The sequence below is a fragment of the Sinohyriopsis cumingii genome, chromosome 17 (genome assembly GCF_028554795.1).
Source record: "Sinohyriopsis cumingii isolate HCF-2022 chromosome 17, ASM2855479v2, whole genome shotgun sequence".
Classification (NCBI taxonomy): Eukaryota; Metazoa; Mollusca; class Bivalvia; order Unionida; family Unionidae; genus Sinohyriopsis; species Sinohyriopsis cumingii.
Genome location: NC_142977.1, coordinates 39,278,796 through 39,300,715, shown reverse-complemented (window position 1 = coordinate 39,300,715; position 21,920 = coordinate 39,278,796). Strand labels below are relative to the sequence as shown.

General features: G+C 36.4%; 1 protein-coding gene across 5 annotated transcripts in view; it reads right to left on the bottom strand.

Moving 5' to 3' along the window:
• LOC149778462 (sushi, von Willebrand factor type A, EGF and pentraxin domain-containing protein 1-like) overlaps nt 1-21,920 on the bottom strand; it is a 119,678-nt gene that overhangs the window by 30,411 nt on the left and 67,347 nt on the right. For all 5 annotated transcript variants that reach the window (XM_089939303.1, XM_089939307.1, XM_089939304.1 and 2 more), the window contains 2 exons: nt 21,058-21,261; nt 19,748-19,945 (listed from right to left, as the gene is read on the bottom strand). In XM_089939303.1, coding sequence (XP_089795429.1) covers nt 19,748-19,945; nt 21,058-21,261 — 402 coding nt within the window. The remainder of the gene's footprint in view (nt 1-19,747; nt 19,946-21,057; nt 21,262-21,920) is intronic.

Genomic DNA, 21,920 nt, shown 5'->3' with positions numbered 1-21,920 from the left:
CTATCTGCATTCATAAGACTGAGCGATTCAGGATTAGCAACGAAAAGCAAATCTTTCGGTGGCCCGTCTCTACGTTTCCCACATTCCAACTTATCACAAATTGACTTAAATTACGTCAAATGTAATTCGCACATCCTAGCATAGAAGATTCATACCTTTGATATGAGGACAAATTTAAAGGAGTTGAAACGAAATTGCCAAGCTTAAGAATAAGATCGTTCGAGGTTATCCATCACTCACAACAGTTTGAAATATGTGTGGGGCGAGTTTACTTCACAAGCGGAAATCGCTTCATCCAATGTCTTCACCTACAACAACCTGATACTTACATTGACCTGCAAGATGGAACAAATACTCTTCAAATAACACAAGATTCATATGAAAGGGGTATTTGAAACCAAAACAAAAATATGTTTTATCCGTGGATCAACTTTCGTGTAATAAACGAAGCATCACCAAGACTTTAGCAACCATCAAGATTAAAGGTGTTTCGCCAGAACCTTTGTTGTGAATGAAAATTTAGTCAGAAATTAGCAAAACACCGGAATGGAAACGATCATTGAAAAGCATTAGACAATCAGATATTGCCAATGTCAAAGAGGAGCAGAGCTCATTTAGGAACCAACATGCATTTCTAACCAGACCTCCAGAAATGAGAGAACTTGACATGCTAACTCCTAGCTATTAATCAATATTATACATTCAGGTCGTTCTTGAAGGTCTCGTGTAGTTTACATTTATCATCAACAATATTATCTCGATGTTTTCACTAATGTCAATGTGTTCTTGGATACAGCTACTTATTGTAACAAATGTGACCAGCCATTTAACAAATCGGGAATAGTATATTGATGGTGGAGAGATGTCTGTTGTTTAGCTTCCAGATCTTGCCTTCCTGATGAACAAGAATTATTTTAATGCAATGCCTGCAAGCGAACATTCGTCGTATCAGAATGTAACGAGCAACGTCTTGTGAATCAATTCCAAACAACAGGAAAGTGCTTGATGATTATGTTTCTAATGCACATTTTGATCTTATCAACAATAAAGTGTAACGCATTTGTTCAGTATACAAGCGGCGTAGTAATTTGTGACCAAGTGGTCCAGTTGAATATTCAAGGTTATATTCTAACGTATGATAATGAACCCAGTGGACCAATGAATGAGCAACAAACAAGAACCATACAAATGTAGATTCTATCTTTTCTGACTTTGGATGTTCTTATAAGCTCGAATGTACATTCTAATATTGTTGTGGCTCATAATGCTTGTAAAGATTGCATTTAGGCGCCTGTATTTTATCCATATTGGAACTGTAACATGATTTATGTTTTCGCTGAGTAGACGTTTGTCCCCACAAACGAAATTTTGAACAAAGAGGAAGCATGCCGTTACAGAAACTGTCATAAATACGTATCAGTCGTTGATCAAAATGTGTTCGCATACGACGGACAATTTATTTTCAATTATTATTCAGAACAAAAAGAATGAAATGTTTAAAGCCATCTAGTTGAAATGGGATTTAAAGAATCCGTGAGCTTTTTATTAATGCCTTTCAATAGAATGCGTCAACTTACTGGAACTACAGAAACGGCTACTAGCCAATTTTCAAACTTGGAAGATGATATGAGTGACCCTGGTACAAAATTATGCCTCCACACGACCGAGTCAGTTAAGAATAATCAAGAAACACAAGTTGTTTGTTCGTCCCTATATACCTTTCGCATCTTTGAACTTCCCACAAACTGACTTAGAACAATAACAGCAACTACCTATCACTATCCGGTCAACATAAGTCTAAATTCCTAGCAGATAAATAGCATGCCTTCAACACAGTGTCAGTATTAGAGGAACTGAAACGAAGGTGCCAACCTTAGGGCAATATCGTTTGATGCTATCTGTCACTCACGACGGTTTTAAATCTATGTGAGTCGAATTTGGTTTAGCAGAATTCGTTTTGTTCAAAATAAACACATTCTAAAATCTAATGATTACATCGACATAACCGATGGAAACAACTTATTCGTACCACAATAGTTTCACCTGGAGGGGGTAGCTGACAAAACATTATATTTTATCGGTGGATCAATATCCTCGCACCAAACGAAGTGTCTCCTAGATTGTAGCATCCATCAATATCATAAATTATTTAATCCGAGCCTTCTTGGTGAGTCTAACGTATTCAGAGATAATCATTACGTCAGAATGGAAATAATCATATAAATGATTAAGACAATCGCTTATTGTACAGTAACGAAGAGAAGCATAACTCATAAAAAGGAGGCTTTCCGAACGAGAGTTCTAGAAATGCAAGAACTTCAACACGTGCTTTCTCCTCATGATACATCTCTTGTCTTTTTTCTTGTATAATAACCAATGATATTTCGTTGCTTCAAATAGTGTCATGTTGTTCTTGAATACAGTTATTGTAAAATGTGATAATTATATTTAGCGTCATGTATTGCCTTCGTGGAGGACAAGAACGAATTCAATGTTATGCTTGCAAGCGAACACTCGTCAGGTAAACATGTTACGACCGACACCGTACGAAACAATTCGAACAATAGGAAAGTGGTTGTGAATTACTGACATTGTCGTTTTCTTGTGGACATCTTGATCATATCAAGAATACATGCCACTAGTTTGCAACGGAAAACTTCGTCCTCGTTTTTTTTTTTTTGTCACAAAATTGTCGAGTTAGATTATTAAGATAATATTCAAAAATAATAATCCAGGGTGTTATCGGATGACGAAAAAGCAAGCAACTTAAAAGTGGGTAATTTACTGTTTCTGAATTTGGATCCTCTTATGCAACTGGAATTCACATTCTTTATATTATTGTGACTCATCATGCTTGCAACGATTACATTCAAGGTCATAGTTTTCATCCATGATGGAATTGAAGGATGATTACTGATGTTGCTGATTTGTCTTTCGGTTTCACAGACGATATTTGGAACAAAGAGAATGTATCCATTTACAGTAACTGTCATGAATACGTCAGATTCGATTTCCCAGAGTTTCTTAGCATATGACGGACAATTTCTTTTGGAATTTCAATCTGAACAAGGAATCTTATTTCAAAATCCTCCAACTTAAAGTGAGAGACGTACAGTTTAAAGATTTTGTGAACTATTTGACTATTCGTTTAAGTAGAATGCCTTAGACGATTGGAATGACAGATATGGCTATACTTTATTTTCCACTCTTGTTCATTACCAAATCAAAATCAAAACGTCGTACTTTCGCGTTTGCATGATGTATATACCTGCTACCCGACGCTATGTAAAGAAACCAACGAGTAGATTTGTATACCTGACACCAAATCAACTCTTCAAACCGTTAAGACTGTCACTAAGATGTTGAAATCTATGTATGTGTACATTTTACAACGCTGTCATTTGTAGCTCACAAAGATATTGATCCCTTGAGGAAAGCTGGTACAAATGCCACAGTATGTGGAATAATCTGTGGAGAGAATATAATACTAGAGAATAAACTAGTTATCATGCAACCTCAATTATATAAACCTGAATGCCGGCGATATTCAGCCAGAGACGTGTGCAGGTAACATCAGTTGTATCACACTCAGAATCAGTGGATCGTTCATGATAGTGTTGTATTTCGTGAACGGTTGTATTTATTATGACAAATGATTTTTCAAGGATGTCAGGAATGCACCGAAGAAATTGTCTTATACTGTCTTACCTTATCATTGTTATGGTCAAATGGTGTTTACGTCATGCCATTTTGGCGCTGAAACACATAATGCAACGCAGTCCTGTCGCCACGGTGATCAAGAACGCGGCTTGACCGGAACGTGGCTTAGTCTTACGTTGTGTCAGATTGTTTAAAGTATTCTAAATTGGGCAAATTCATACCTACGAACATTAACAGCGGGACAACAAGACGAATTCTGTTATTTTATGATTAGATTAGGTCAACAAGTTTCTAAAATTAAAGAAATAAATTAATGGATATCCTTCATTTTGTCACTCTCTATACGACATAGATAATTTCAAAGATTTTTTATCTAACTTTAAATAGTATCAGCTTAGAACATGTCGAACAGAAGAAAGGAAAACGTCTGTTTGTTCAAGTCATGCTAAACTGTTTATAGTGAAAACAGGCTCAATATCAGATGTTGTCAAAGACTGATAGGTTGGTAGATCCAGGTCGATACTGCCAACTCATCGAAGATGAAGACAAAGTATACATGAAGTGTTAGTCTTGGTGATTTTATGAAGTAGTCACTGTTTGCATCATCACTACATCGCCACCACCATCCATTGACAAGTTTGGTAATGTCATCAGTGCTTTTACATGACCACCATCCCCAGCGTAAACTTGTGTTATGTCTTCCCACCTTTAGAAGATAAAGTGCTTTACGTTGATCTTTGGATCGAAGACGAATATTACAACTTTGGACTGAAGACTATATTTGGACGTTTACCAATGATGGAACCAAATAGTACAACTATCTGTACCATGACAAGCAAGGACAAATTTATATCAGATGAAAAGTGAAAAGACTGGCATCAATCTCATTAGAGTCAATTGGTCGTCATTGACAAGATAAACGAACCATTACAATCAGGACGCGACCAGGACCTTTGCTTCAAAACGGGCTCCTTAGCAACTTAAACGTCTGTCACATTATCCAAGGCACAACAGGCCCTTGGATAAAGTGTATCAAATCGAGTGTGACTTCACCATAACATGTTACCTTAAGGTACCGCAGTCGAGCATAATAAACTGGAAAGATGAATGCGAAACAGACGCAGTGTGATGGGCTCGCCGACTTGACATTCAATGAAGGATAGTGTTATGCTTTGCCTTAAGATCAGAGTCATCTCGAATCACGAGTCATGAACCATTCAGCGTGTCCTTGATGGTTTGCTATAGACATCGATGTCATTTGCATACCCATATATGGATCTCAAGCATGCACCCCAAAACCAATCTGTATATTCAAGAATTCAACGAAACGTAAAAAATAAAGATGACACAAGTGGTAATGAAGTTCAAACTCGAAGAAGCATTACACCCAAAAGAAACCTAATTCTTCAAATAACGAGAAATAGATCAGCTAGAAGTTAAATGTGCTCATGATAACCTCAGTCTGTGACACTTTCTTCATTCCTCTTATCCTCCTCTTCCAAAGTTATTGATGATGTCAATCAAATTTGACTTATCACAGGTTTTTCCCCATTTAATGAAAACATGGAAACCTTTATCTAAAGGGACTCTTCCATCGACAGCTGAGACTGTTATTGCTGATGGCTCTGCATCCAGAATGGTGGCATATCATAAGACAGAGTTTACAGTATGTGTTGCAACAAGAACTTCTACTATTTATTCAGTTTCCAAACGGCTCAAACGTGCGGTCAGTTCTAGTTTGGCTAAACAATGGAATGTCATGTCAGTATTTACTAATTCCAGTCATCCAATTAGAAAACAAATCATTCAAAAAGCACCGAAGCACCATCGATACGGCATATTACAGTTGTTTCAGCGACTTGAAAGGAACAGTTATTTTGATCTTGAGACATGAATAGGAATGGGTAAGTCTTCTTCACATTCTTCACAAATGAGTAAAAATGTAAACCCCAATTAGTCAAACGTTACAGATGCTGGTTTGACAGGGAAGCTTTCTGAAACTATTGACATTATCGTCGCTACAATCGGGTAATTCTTGTTACGGTTGATTACTTTAAGAAGAGTGGTACGGTGAAAACAGATCAGACTCTACTGGACAGACGAAATTTACCGTTAAATCCTTACAAACGATAGGAGCAACAAATATCTTATTCAAAATCAGACGGATCAAAAATAAATTTTAAACCTGAACGTATAAGATTGAGACTATACTTCTAAACCCACTCTTAGAGAATTAGTTAATGTCGTAGAAACCATAAACATACAAAAAGCAAAAACAAACGACGATGGCAGACTCATCCAAACCGATCAAAGAACAAATATAATTGAAGATGCGTTTCAAACTCCTGTCTGCTATTTCCCCCTCCAGTATGACATCCGGTTCTTCAAGACGATCAGAAGTTGAGGTCGGCGTCAGAACTATGATGTTTACGCTCTGTTCAGCAACAAAACAAAGAATGTGCACCACAAATAAACAAATAAATTAAAGGCAAAAGAATTTCAGATGACGTTTGTTGAAACGTCGTTTCTTTCTCATAATGGCTATAGGACACGTTAAGCATCGCATTCCCAAATACCATGGGAACCTAACGCAGCGAACAGTAGTTGACTGAGTAGCAACAGCTACCATACTGCGAATGCTACTGGCAATGAATGAATTTAAAATGTGTCTCGTGCCGTCAAAATAAACTAATTATGTACGTCTGTAACATGTGCAACAAAGGAATATTTTATAGTAGTCAAATTAAGATAGCATAAACCGATTATCAACGGCACTGGGATTTAGGCGTTGTCTTAAAATCACGTCGTACAATGTAGGTTACAATTAAGTACTTTGCCTTGTGTCATTCACTTGTTTTCAAAATCAATTTATGTAGTTCCTTTGATAAGAAAATCATGTTCAGTGTAATGGAATCTTTAGACATTGTCTTAGTAGAAAGTGTTCGATACCTTCTGCAATGGCATGCAACAAAAGTCATCGAACGTGGTTTTCAAAAGACTTGCAGTGACGCCACATTCACTTGCTGAAAACTAAGGTCCTGAAACTGGAACGATTCATAGATCCATAAAAACAATGTGTACATATTTTTCATATCAACTTGCTCTAAAAAACAACGACGTGTTACCAGGTCTAGTCAAATATTACAATCAATATTAGCATTATATAGTTTTAAACCAAATTCACTGTGTTTGATTGATTGTTTGGAACATTCGTGAAGGAAAAAACACCGGAGACTGAGTCCGTATGGGAAGCAAAACAAAATACACTTCTGAAAAAGGTTATTTACTCAACTGGACAACAGAAATGTATTGTATCAAAGCAAATGTGAGTTCAGTTGTAACTTGTCTATAAAATGCAAGATATTGAGAAGTTTTAAAATAGCTTTTTATAGACCCAATATGCAATACAAATTTACTACATGTGCAATATCCAGGGGAATCTCGATTGAAGAAGAGTCAAAATAGTTACACATCATATTCAATACCTAAATGTCCATTGGAAAGGATATCATCCTAGCTTTAATAGTTGGAATGTAGCCTCGCACGTCATCGACAATAACAAGAAGTAAAAGTCGCCAACATGCCCTCAAACACTACAGCCACTTATCCGAGTTCATCCCTCCAAAAACTTCACGAGTACCCATCATGGATGTGATGTGACTCGTCTTTCCGAGCCAAATCTTTTACCCGAAATATGTCACTGAGACTGCCATAGGGAATCTGAGTTCAAAACATGGAGATAAACATATGTGGTATATTTTACTGACCAGTTTTATTGTCTCTATCTTCTCTAGTCATTTGTGAAAGACAACCCGACAGTAATACAAACATTATCCTCGCCAACGCCAGTTATTACTCTTCCAGGCTCAGCAGTAATCTTCTGACATTTTTGCAATATTATGCTCCCTTGAGATAGATGGGCTTCTTGAAGACGAGAGCTATCCAACTGTAAATGACCAATTTTATTTGGCATTATTTAGTGGCAGTTCTATGGATGTTTACAGACAGCAAAATGTTTTGTTTTTTCACAGCCAAAGTACCTCAGTGATGTAGGCAAAAAGTATTATTTTACATCTTTATTATTACCAAGTGCTGCCTTGTACAAAATATTCTATCCTCACCATCAAAACATTATTTTCAAAGACAGTTCTAAAATCAATTATAACAGATGTGTCATTTGTATCGTGGCTTAACTTACAAACCATGACATGTTTTAAGAGACACTTTAAGATCGGCTTCTCGAAAGGGTATCGCCCATCTTAAATTTTATATTCACCCGGGGATTGCACACTTTTATATTTTCTGACTGGTTCGAGGAAAATAAATTCCAATATGTGCTTAATGAACATCAGAGTCTCACATCAGCCGTAAACAAAGCAGGATGATAATGTGCTGAATCTACATGAAACAACTCCTGGTTCGCATCAACAACATGGCCCAAAGACACGTCAAACAACTTCAGACCTTGCAGACACGCAACAACCAAACCAAACGGAATATCAGAACGGTCGGATATTTAGAAGTTTTGTTTACTAGAAAACCCATTGATGCAACAATACACCTGTTAGCCATTTGACAATGCAAGAATCGCAGTTAATACAATTTCCTTCCACAGCTCCAATTTAAATTCAGGTCAAAGGGAAAACCCAAGATTACTTTGATCTGAGTAATAGTCAACTTAAACTGAAAGTCAATGGTCACAAAACGGATAACATCAGTCCATAGACCGATATCACAGTAGCTCCCTTCAATAATTTCATGCACTCGCCTTTAAGAGAAATGGATTTATACCTGAATGACAGCCTGAAGTAGAAACGAGACACATTGGATGTCATCAGTGAGGCAGAGGTGATAGAAGATTACGATTCTCAAGATGGTAGAATTCACACCCACAAAAAGGTTTCAAGCAAGGGCGTACTTACATGTGTGCAACCAATACAAATATATCTTGAGTAGTGCAGACGAACGTCTGAAACGCAATCGAATTATTATTTTAGGCTGTCTTTCTGCACCTAAACGTCTCTCATTTGAACTGAACATATTCGTGCAAGATGTTTGTGAGATTTTTAATCCAGGAGTGAATCAAGATTAAGCGAGGGAAATTATCACTTTTCTAACAGATAAATAACTCATTGACGAATCGATGTAGGAGAAGGTATATATTATCACAGATTGGACTACAGAGACGAGGGAACAAGAAAAACAGTAAAGGAGAGGAAATAAAAACTCATCTGCACCAAATGGCTATTATTTTGGTCACAACCAAGCTACTGCACAATGATTGCTAATGGATGTGTTTTGTACGTTTAACTAAGATTTGTCTATTCACAATTAAAACTATGTAAGCACCCAGCTGTATTATGTATGATAGTATGTTTTACCTGTACGTGTTCAAGTATATTTGCTAACATTCCTGCTCAATTGTTTTAGTGTGTGAATTCATCCCTGTTCAGTTACATGCTACATTTCTGCTGATTGGTAAGTGTGGAATGTTGATCACTACAATGACGTGTTGGATAATAAGGTTGGAGTTTTGCATAGTAGATTACTGGGTTTTAGTCAACACAGTGTCATTTTGGATGCTAAGTGCTGTGTGTTGCATATTAAGTGTGGGTGTTGGATAGTAAGTGTGGTCTGCTGTATATGTGTTGGTCACTGTTACTTTGCACGTGGGGTGTTGCATAGCAATTGTGGGGTGTCAGATACTAAGGGTGGGGTATATGTGTTAGTCACTGTTAGGGTGTATCAGATATTTAGCGTAGCTTTAGCATTACATTCTATGTATAAGGCCATGGAGTCCCAAAACCATTGAACTTTTAACTCAACGGTACATTCCCGTTTGAAGCCATAGTGGCCGGAAAATTTAAACCTACTTATGTCATTCAAGACATAGACTGGCCCAACATAGTCAAAGGTATAGCTTAAATATTAGCTGACTTCCCGCTTAAGGCCCTAGATGCCAACAATGAAAAACCTATTGACAATGTACAAACGTGTTTTATTTTATGGCTTACTGTTAAGTTCTGCTAGAAGCCATATCGAACCATTTTACTGTTTTACCACATTGCTTTTTACGAGCTGAACATCCGTATTGATCAAAAGATTATACATGGAAGTTCACAATATTATTTAATAACACATTTGGACGGAATAAAAAATGCTCCATACTTGTTACGTAAGGGATTGGTGTCTAGCTTAATTAAAAAGCCTAGGCGTACGTGTTTTCGTTTAGAGCGTGTGTATTTGTGTATGTGTGTCTATGTGTGAATGTGTGTCTGTGTGTGAATTTCCAAATTACCTCCTAAAATACGTACAGATAACACTGGTCTACATTTGTTTAGAAGTCGTCTGCTTCAGAAATAAAATGTGCATTTATTATGGATTTTGATGTGCTGAATTCGAATATGACTATTAAAACAATTGACTGGCAACTGTTTATAAGATATTCAAGATGTAAGAATTTACGTCTGTGCAAATTGTGTAAAAAGTAGAGTTTTAATCATAAATTGTAAACCTAGATCTTTTCATGCGTTTGCATGATAATATTTCATATGTCCTGTTGAAGTAACACATTAAAAAGCAGCAAGAGGGTTAAACGGTTATGTAATTAATGTTTATTATGAAGCAAAACGCAAAACACTATCTGTATATTTAAGTACATAGTGTCAACTCAGCGAATCTTGGCTAGTCTCTTGCATTCATTAACTGGCGAATCACTGTCCAGCATTAGCCTGTAAGCATTGACAGGCTTTATTTCGCCTGATACGTCATGTATACTACGTTAATTATGATTTATATACTATCCAGGACAGTGATATATTTACAGCTTTTAATTTTTCCTTCAAAAGGCAAAGAATGAGAGGAAGTATACATATTCTCGGCTTCCTTTGCATTTGAAATGAATAAAACGCGATGCATAACATGCAATATCCTCTCAGCTGCTCTCTCTCTCTATCTCTCTCTCTCTCTCTCTCTCTCTCTCTCTCTCACACACACATTATTTCCTATAGTAAATTAATCAAACTATTTAGAGGGTTGTGGATGAGTGAGAACAAACAAAATGAGCTGGATTTATACCAACTAATATACAAAAGAGTGAGTCGTTATAATGATATGTAATCAATATCCCTGGAATTTCGCTTTGTTTCGTTACACTTTACAAATGTCACAAAGTTGCAAAAGCCTGAGAAGACAAAATCAATGTTGTATTTTCCTTGGCTATATCGAAAACAACTAATTCAGTCTTTCAAATGGGTGTCTAATATCAAAAATAAAATTATATCACTGAATTATTTATATATGTTTAACATACTGAAGACATACATAAGAGAAGGCATAGAGATGGAATAAGTAAACACAAGTTAATAGTAAATAGAATGGCGTGGAGAGCTTTTAAGCGTTTCCCATTTTAGTTTTATATTTGTCACTACCTTCTATCCCACTTTACCTTAAAATTTCAATTTATTTTCTCATAAAGTCTACATACACTTTACAACCCGTGGAGTAATGATCAGTGACATGCAAAACAGCCAATGACACTACTACGGTACTCACAAGTAATCATTATGATAACTATACTGCATGTGAATGTTTTCAGTCAGGAGTGTATTACTGATTGCATCTACATAACGGATTCTCTCTGTGTAAAATAGACAGTTATTGAATTTACTACGCCAAAAATTAAATGAACGTTACAGATACAAAAGTTTCAATGGCCGTGACGCAATAACCGAACAGGTATATGAACAGGAAAATATTAAATTTGCCATTATTAATACTGTTAATCACATTATTATGCATATCATGTTGGCACGGGTGCTTAAGCTTGTCTTTAATGTGTCGTCGGAATTCAAATTACGAAATCAGCTTTGTTGGCCATGTAGATGTGTCTATTGATATTGTCGTGCTTGTCTGCCAATATCTGCTAAAAATGCTCATAAAACACAAAGACCTATGACTTGTGCGAAACCACCCGAAACAGCCTTATAAATGGCTAGGATTGAAGCGATTGCAGTTTCCGATCTTAGTAGAGTACTAATATTAAAATAAGTTGCTGACGAACTTTTCACTTAGAGAATGACTTTCCGTCATAAAATTATGCCGCATGTGCATCAGTTAAAACAGGTAGGGCAACAACCTGGACTTAGAATAAGATGAAGTAAGGGAAAATCGGACAAGCCTGAATTATTAAGACACATAGTTGCACATAATTAACTTGTCACACGGATGCTAATGCAATACGCGATGCTAATCCAACAGCGAAGATACGACAATTGCAACAGTTTGCACGTGAACATCTTTTACGAATACGAAGAGGTGCATGAAAAGCCGACATACTTGCATTTTTAGGTGTTTTTAAGGATGAACCCAGCCGTCATCCAGATGAAAAAACCGTCTGCATGAAGACTACAACAAGGTTGTAGTATTGCACATGCTATTGCTACCAAGGCTCCTGTGTGTGATTGTTAACGAGAACGTCGTGACCCCTGCCGTCGCTAGAAAGGCACAGTAATTACAAACACCTGAATTGAAGTTTCAAAAGTGCATATGTAAATTATAAACTTATGTAGCAATTTTCCAACAAACTGGGGCTTTTGATGGTAGAAGGTCAATCCTCCCACGGAAAATAGACGAGAATATTTTCGAGTTTGTGATCACTGTCACATCACTGGCGACTACAGAGGAGTTGCGCACGTACATGTGATTTACAATTACGAATATGCCCAAACAAATCAAAACCTCATGTAGTATTTCATACCTGAGTTTGCGTGACGGTGTCCTTTTATTGCATGCAGTATGTACTGACGTCGAAGGCACCGATAAGCGTCTTTCCATGCAAGTAGGAAAAATTCATAAAGTTTAGGCTCGGACAATTACAGTTTATTGATTTGAAACAGTTGCTGATTTCGACTTTGGGCAATTTATCAAGTAATTTAGCGGCAGAACACTTTAAACTCACTACCGAGATTGTGCCTTTAGCACTGACATGTTAGTGAAAAAACGTGTTTACTCGTACGAGTACATAAACGACTTATACAAATGTGCTGAAACTCAGTAGCCACCGATCGAGGTATTTTATTCGCCATTGCATAGAAAGGCATTTCCACCAACAACTAGGAGCACATAAACAACGAATGGTCGGTATTTGGTTCTAGAAACAAGGGTGATCATCAATATTTGTATTTGCGCACCGATGTTTTCTAGCTCGCTGATGTGTTAAAAAAATGTAGTGACACTGTTATGCACGAGCAAAAGCTCGATACCTCACAATACGTCTCATGAGCGGGAAGACGCCTTATTTTCAAAAACCAAATTTTAGTTAGAATTCTCACCGATATTGACCAACATTTGGTTATTGAGAACTCTCTTTTTGGTGTACTATTAATGGAAAGGTTATATAATGTAAAGGTTATATAATGTATATTGATACCTATAACTTGTATAATTAGGCACTTATAAAATCATTTCTTGTCAGCAGATTTCAATGGATTGATTCAACAGCAAATGCGATTCTTCATTGAAGTTGATCTAAGGTACCCGGACTAACTGTAAAACACTCATAACGAATGACCCAGAACCTTTCTCAGTGTCTCGTGGGTAGCTTGTGCCCTAACAGTGTGCAATCGTGAATGAATCACAACAAACATCTCCTGAATTTACCAAGCATGTTCGAGGTACAGTGCCAGACTCAATTAGGAATTACACGTACGAGCGCTGTAGTTGTACTTGCGATTAGAAATACATAAAAGCAAACGACACCGAGTTGTTGGAGTTTACCTAGTAGCAACGCCCTTATGTGACACGTACATTCAGATCAATTCGTATTTGCGTACAGCCAATAGCGACTACAATGTGGAAGATCTCTTTAATGTCATGAATAATACCGCATTTGGGAAAACCATGGTGAATTTACATAAATGATTTCACGTCGACCTTGTTTGTAGAAGTGAAAAAGACAAATTTCGAAGGTTCATCGCCGACCTGTCATTTGATTCCCGGAATCTCTGATCTTGGCCTTAGCGATTCTTATAGTAAACAAAATGCAAAGCTGAAGCTATTTATATTGGTGTATCCGTGTTGGACTTGTCGAGGCTGCTCAATACTTATTGTTTATGAGATAGGACCCTTTTAGTAGGATCGTGTTAAGAGGATTTACACGTCACTGACCTCGTTGCTGTAGCATTAAACTACCGATGACCTTTATTTAGATATCGCATGCCTTGAAGAACATCCGTTGTTTAGTAATGCCAAAATAAAAGGTTGTCAAATTTAAAGACAAATTATTCGATAAACAAGTCGAAGAATATGTGGAACATCGACTTAAATGTACTCGACTGTGGTCCGATCGCAAAGCGGACTCATTGACAAAATCATTAAAAAGAGAAAGGTTTGTCACGGGTAAATGTGCAAGTGGAACGTATGCATGATATTTATGTGCAATAGTTTCGAGACAAATTCGCATGCAAAGCAAATTTGATATGGTGTCGTAAACACCGCAAGATACATACTGATGCATCATGCTATTGTTAATCCGCTTACGAGGGATTGACGTCAAAGGGTGTCCACTAGTGTACTGTTAATCGCAAAATATTAACGTGCTAAATAAATACTGTTGGTAATTCTGTATTCGCTTGTTACGACCTGCAATTATTCTCGCACAAATGTCCGGCTGAGAGCATTTTGTACACCTGGTTACGGCCCCAAACGACGACCTGCTGGTTGTCTTTGAGTCTCGATCGGGTCCCAGGCAGTAAATACATCGACTCACAATACCGGATCAGTAGCACTATTTTGCTAACTTTCTAACCACACCCGCCAGCGGTGGTAAAAAATAGTATGAAAAGAGGTCATAAATCCGCTCGTGATGATTCATGATGTTGTAGAGGGCTGCCAAAATTTCATAGATATGGCAAAATGTCGATAAACTCCACGGAAACATCTCACAGCGGCCTTTTAAGAAACATTCATACCGTTGATTTCCAAACATAAAATTATCGAATATGGCGATCTTATTGATAATCTCTCAAAGGCAACAGTGGAAGAGCTGGCAGCCATACAGGGAACAGAAGAAAAATCGAAACCATTTTATAAAGTGTCTAAACGCACCAAGAATATAAAGAAAGCAACATAAGAAATGGCAGGTACTATTACACGCTTGCTTGCAACAGGTAAATAAAGGAGTCAAAAACGACGTCATTGAAATTGGAGAAACCTTTGATGTATTGCAAGGGGCATCCATATATTACAATGGTACAACACATAATGCTACATGTGCTACCCGAACGCAAGCCATATATTCAACCCTGGTTCAATAATTTGAAGTATTTCAGTAATCGTATTATCATTGCTCAAAATACATGAACATCGAACGACCGAAAGGAATATTTAGGGAGTTAACAGGACAGCAAAAAAACCGGTGAGTTTAATGGAACCAAATAAGCTCCCAGTGATCGGTGAAATTGTTTCTACAAACGTTTAATACATCTAAAAGCAGAAGAACAGACAAAGGTGACAATGTATGTAGAGAATATATGACATTATACTTGTTTTAACCATTAATACCCTCACGGTCACAACAATAAATGTTCCTAGGCAAACAAATATAATAATTTCTAAGGTAACAACAAGACAAGAAATAGACAAACATTTCTAAGATGTCCAGCGTGTGCACACAAAGCAAAGAGTAGGCTGCGCTTTCAAAATACAAATCCCAAAACTTTGAAGAACAGACAAAACATTTGTCACCTGTGAAAAAATCAGAAGAACAACAACAGGCAATGGAACCAAACCAATCAGATGCCGGTTTGCACTAACGATTGGAAACACTTCTAAAAATCAATTGCCATTTGCAGTGCATCAGCATATCAATAATGATGAAGAATCTATTTGTGAGCCTTTGCTTGCCAATAACATCATGGACAGAAAAATATATCGATGCACGAACTTGCTGAATACATCAATAGTGTATATTACGACATCGATGATGAATTCTGAGGCAACTGAAACACTGCGTATTTTGCGAGAATTATATGCTGCAGTTCAACAGGTTGTATTAAATACAACCTAGATCGTTAAATCAATGAGTACGATCTTGTCAGAAAAGCGAACTTTAATGTCACTCTTTCTACACCTATTATATCTGGTGAGACCTGCACACTTAAAATTTCAATAGCGTCATTGAGAATTTATTACAATTGGCCTCATATTCGATCACGAGCATGTGGCAATGATGACTCGAATAACTCATTTGTATTTTCAGTACACACTAGCGCCGACTACAATAGTACTGAACTTCATGCCGGTGCGAACAAAATATGATGAATCAATGAAGAAATTCGAGGAAGAATCGCAATGTTTAGCAGCAAAGACTCTACCTTGTATATACATTGTATATTATATATATATATATATATATATATATATATATATATATATATATATATATATATATATCCTCATGTGTATCCTGTCAGGCTAATATACTCTTTGGGTTTTCACCAACTGTAGAACTGAAAGATTTCATACCGATTCCGCCTGCATTACCTATGTATCTTCCATTTCGTAATGGTCAGTTTACATATTTTACTTGTAACATAATGGATCAAAAAGGGCACTTCGTAGATCTATGCTGTGGAACGTTGATGATATAAATGTTCTTTAGAGATCGACATGATAGTTAATATAATGACTGTCATATGTGGATGTGTAACACAAGTGCGTGTTGAAAACCAGAGAAATTCCCGTTTGCGCGAGATATTATGGAATTGGCCTCGCTGTTGCTATTCATATAGTGCTGACAAGTACAACAAAGATGCTCGTGGAATTGATTCCACGGCTGCACCAAATGCTAAACAGGTTTAAAAGCAGTCCTTGTTTGCAATCAAAATCGCTAAAGCGGATCTCTTGAAAAACCTGGGATAGTGAGCGGTTCTATCAATGCGAGATCGATTACAGGAATTAATGTCTCAAGCACCATTAAGAGCGGCTACGCTACCCTCAACATAAGCTAGGCTGACAATCTGATTTGGTGATTGCAAACCTGACAATTGGGAGTGGGACAGCGATTGTGCATAAGTTATTATATAAAATCAGTAATCTATAAACAAAGACTCAGTTCAAAAATATGTCAGATCCCACATTTGACATAGACGTGCCTTTGTTGGTGGATTGACACAAAAGAGATGTTTAGTATTACTCATATCCGGCTAGGAACCCATTCAACTAAAAGAGAATCGGAAGTGCCAGATGCTAAACGTTTTTTTCATAAATATGAAGTCTTCTTGAACATTTTTAGAGAAACTTGTACAAAATGAAACTTCGTTGTACCGATTATTCTGTCAATGCCACATTTGTATTTGTTAACAGCTAAATCATTAAGTTGTTTAAATGCGCGCATTATTCCATTAGACAGAAAGAAATTGAATCAGTTCTTCACAATGCTATTGTTGCCACAAATATATAGAGGTGATAATGCAAGATCAGCTTTTCCAATTGTGGTGTTTTGTATGGACACGTTTGATAATCCCAATCTTCAAAAGTATGAAGTTAGGAAACATCGACAACGCAGTAAGCATGTTACTGATGTAGATGTACAAGCTGATCATAAGCAATATGGGCACTGTCAACAACAGATTTTCGTAGTTTTAAGGAACGCTTTGTGGGACTTCATTACCATGTTCGTGTCAATTCCCCTCAGTCACATATTTGGGTTTCACATATATACACACAAGGTAATTTTATGCTGATCATAAAGTCACATCAACCCATAAAAGCAGGTCCAACGATACAAACTGGCCTTATGGAGCGGCCATGATGGTGGAGTTGTAATAGAAACACAAGGTTTATGCCTGTCTTATCCCATTCATTTAATATTGTATCACGATTGTTGTCCATTATGATGCAATACATACATCATGAAGGCTGGTGCTATAACAGTCCAGTATATGGCATATGCAGACATTTATCGTCGGCGAACTGAGAGCAAAGCCAGTCCACGCTGCGTTAGTTACGAAAAGAAGCACCGCGCCAATTCCAAGGACTATGAAACCTGGAAACAGGAGGATACACAAATGGCAAAGTACATATCTGATTCCAGTTTTCGGACGATGAGGAGAACGATCGTTTCCGATAACATTTATTGATATAATCGGTATATGTTTTAACGAAGAGAGTGCTTGGCCCCCAACACAAAATCTCCTGAAATTTATACCTTTCCCAAGCATATAATTGCTATGATTAATGACATTTCTCTCGTTAAAAAATGATAATTCGGTAGACGAGCATGCACATATTACACATGATCAATGTTATTAATAGAAGAATTAGGATGGACCATCAATATTACTTACGTGAAACAATAATCGAAGTGGAACAGCAATTGTTAAATAAAACCACCAAGAGAAACGGACTTCTTGAACAAAATATTTAAACGTTCATATTATTTTGCTAATATAATTTGCGGAATAGCCGCGGCAGCAACTGTTGAAATGTGTGTAGCTGGAAGTAATGCAACAGCAATTCTTAACGGTGTAATATTGTTGTCTGTGCTGTATCAATAACAACCGACTTAACATGCGGTCCTGGTAAAACAATTTCGATACGATTTCAATTACGAGTATTTGTTTATTCAGAACTGCTTTCGGCGGCATAACATAATAATCTCAACACGATTAGATAACTATATGCAGTTGTTATCGATTATAAAATAAATAGTAGTCTATGCTGTGCTGGCGGAAGTTGAAAATCACCCACAACTCCGAGCAAGGATAGGAATCCATGTGGAAGCGACTATACAAAAAATAAAGGTCGATTAAAAAGGCTACCGTTGTCAAGTGAAAGCCGTCTTTGCCGGCTACTGATCTGGGTCACCGCGTCTGATATGCATGGCTCTATCTACTGTTTGGCCACTTCAGTTTCGTGGATTATAAATCATCTAGTTACAAATCGTATATGGTTTTCAATATCAAATGAATAAAGTCATGACGGATAAAAAGTAGTGACGTATGTAAGCAAAAACGGGCAAAAAGCTTACAATTCCTCTGCTCAATGGTGAGTAAATCATAATATGACTTGCGTCACCAACTTAAATTACCGGATGTTTCCTCTTCGCTTGGCCTATTACCAACTCAATTCGACGTATCCATCGGTTATAAGAGCAATAAAATGATCGGGCTGCTACTTTTCAAGATGGTCATTGTTTGCGTCTTTGGCCAAGCAATGATTGGAATTCCTTAATTTAAACCAACGTTCAAGATTGAAACTCAACAATACGTCATTTAATATTATGAGTAATACATGTACATGAAGAATTCCCAACAAAACAAGGAACATGTTTATTACAATCAATACCTTTATAATCAGTCTTTTTAATAGGAACTATGACTATTGTGTCATTCTGTTTATCAGTCGACACGTTAAACGGTCCTCACGCAGATGACTGAGTCCAGTTATTCTAGAAAACAACGTACTGTTGACGAATTATTTGCTCTCACTTGACTTGATAACATTATAAAGCATGTAACAGTAGCAGTATTATTTTATTGGCATTGTTAGCTTTGCAAAAACTGGTTCGACGTTTTAAAAGCGTTAAAAAGTGAGACCTATGTATTCTGGACCAAGAAGAAGAACAAGAAAATTTAGATTGTCTATAAACTCATCTGGTCGCTCATTATTGCTTTGAATGAAATGTGTATCACGTGTTATGTTCTTCTTATTGATCCATAATACATAATAATAGGAATACATGATGTACGCTTGTGATAATATGACTCAAATCACGCTAGAGCAGAAGGCTGTTCAACCGTACGTTCTGTTATGATCGTTTGTATGAAGACTATATCCAGTAACTATTGAAAGAAATGCATCAAAGTGTACAACGCTACCTTTTATTGAAAACTGATTTAAGTTGTATCTTCCTCCATCAATGCATTGCTTATACAGACAATCATAACAATAATGGAATCTTAATGTGTGTATGTGCGTGTGTTGGGGGTGGGTGGGTGGGTGTGTGAATGTGTGCACAAGTGTGTGTGTGTGTGTGTATCTCCATGTGTGTACAATAAAGAGAAAGAGATTGAGCAGATTTTACCTTTACAGTTAATTAGAGTGCCATTCCAAGATGCAGATTTGCTATCATTTACACAATGTCTGATATTGCTGCTGTCACCACTATACTGCATTTCAGTTGGGAGACATTTAAGTTCGACTCTGGACCCTAAATTGTATGTTTGTGATCCAGTCTTTATCGCCCAGTCTGGAACACACGGGGCTGGACACATTGTTAATGCTAAATAATAAAAAAAATAAATAATAATAATAATAATAATAATAATAATAATGATAATAATAACAACAATAATAATAGTAATAATAATAACATTATCTTTCTGCTGGGCCATCTCTTTAATAATAATAATAATAATAATAATAATAATAATAATGATAATAATAATAATAACAATACTACTACTAATAATACTAATAATAATAACAGTATTATCATTATTATTATTATTATTATTATTATTATCATTATTATTATTATTATTATTTTATTAACACGTTTAACTAGTAGTAGTTGTAGGAGTATTGGACATATTCTTCATCCAGTTAAATAAGAACAGTAATAAAAGAAAAGTAAAGTAAAAACACTTAAGAGAAACAAATAAGACATACAATCAGCAAATATCACAGTTCCTGTCTCAGGTGTAACGTGTGGATCAGTAATCTTTACAAACAATGGTTATATCAAAATGCATATGAACTATTCAGATTGTACGTGATGTGACAATGAAAATATGTTTTACAATTATTTTAAAATATTTAACCATCTATGGTGAGTAGAAGGTGATTAAGCATACTCGAGAACATTATTGATGAACTAAATAGATTCAAAAAGAAGAAGAATGTTGGATTTAGCAAAATGCATATAAATATAAAACTCTCGAATGATTGTAGTTGCAATCTGCTGACTTACACTTTCGCTTGTGGAAAGTTTCCATTATGTCCTTCAAATCTATTTGAGAAATAGATGTAGTGATTCATACATGAATTCTATACTTCGAGTGTCTCAGAATAACCTGATAATCTTGCTAAATGATTTGTATTCAGGTTACTTTACACTAAAGCCCTGTCATAGATTTTTGTATTTTTCATAAAGAAGTAATGAGTATTGTACTCAATGCAGTACTGTTAGTTTTTCTAGCGACGTTGTATTGCACCAACCAATCTGCATAAACATACCCCTGATTATTAAAAAGCTCGATTTTCGCAACAACACTTTAGTCCTTCCCAACGATGTCTGAAAACAAAGATCAAGCATTGTTTCCGGGCTCGACATGAATCTTACGGATTTTATCGCACAACTACATTTATAAAATTATTATATATCGTACTAACAATTACGTGTTTTACTCTGACACGTGACACAAGTGCCTGACCAGGTACCATCCTCCTGACATGTTCTTTCTGCTGGGCCAGCTCTTGTATAACCAGGGTTGCATGTGAATGAAGCCACTGTACCCACATTATATATATCCTGTGACGAATATATTATTCTACCATTTTCAAATCCGTAATCATCCAAACTATGACAGGCGATATCTGAAAGTAGAAAGTATGAAACATAAAATAGCCATTTTAGTAGGATTTGATTTAGTTTGATATTTTCTGGCATAACGCCATAAATAAGCAATTTAGCAACAAAAGAGAAATGTAATGCCAAAGGAACATGCAGTAGTGTCAATATGGCCTATACTTCGTCCTGGATCCATCAGGGGGTACTTTGAAAATGGTACTGCAGAAAAAACAAAATTTGAGTTAAAGTAGAGAAGGCAACATGAAATCAGTCATGAATGTGTTACATAATGAAAACCCATAAACTATGTTAAAGTTTCTACCTATTTTCAATTGTACATATATCTGCATATTAAACTAGAAAAATGGTGATACTGTCAAGTTTATTATGTCCATCTTTGAACACAAAGTGCACGTTCCAAATAAAAGGCCAAGTTTGCAGTAGATAATTTTTGTTGGCTTCCCGGTAGATATCACTGTACGAGGCAGGTCAGTCATTTTAGGATAACAACAGCCGCCTTTCCAGTCATAATAAGGCCGGATGAATGATAAGGCATCTACTTGTAACAACGTTCTGCATAGCAGAATTCAATTGGGTTCTGTTTAGGAGAATCTCTTTATCATGTTGTATTTTCGTACTTTGCAGTTTTTTTGTTTTCGTCAAACACACACACACACACATATTT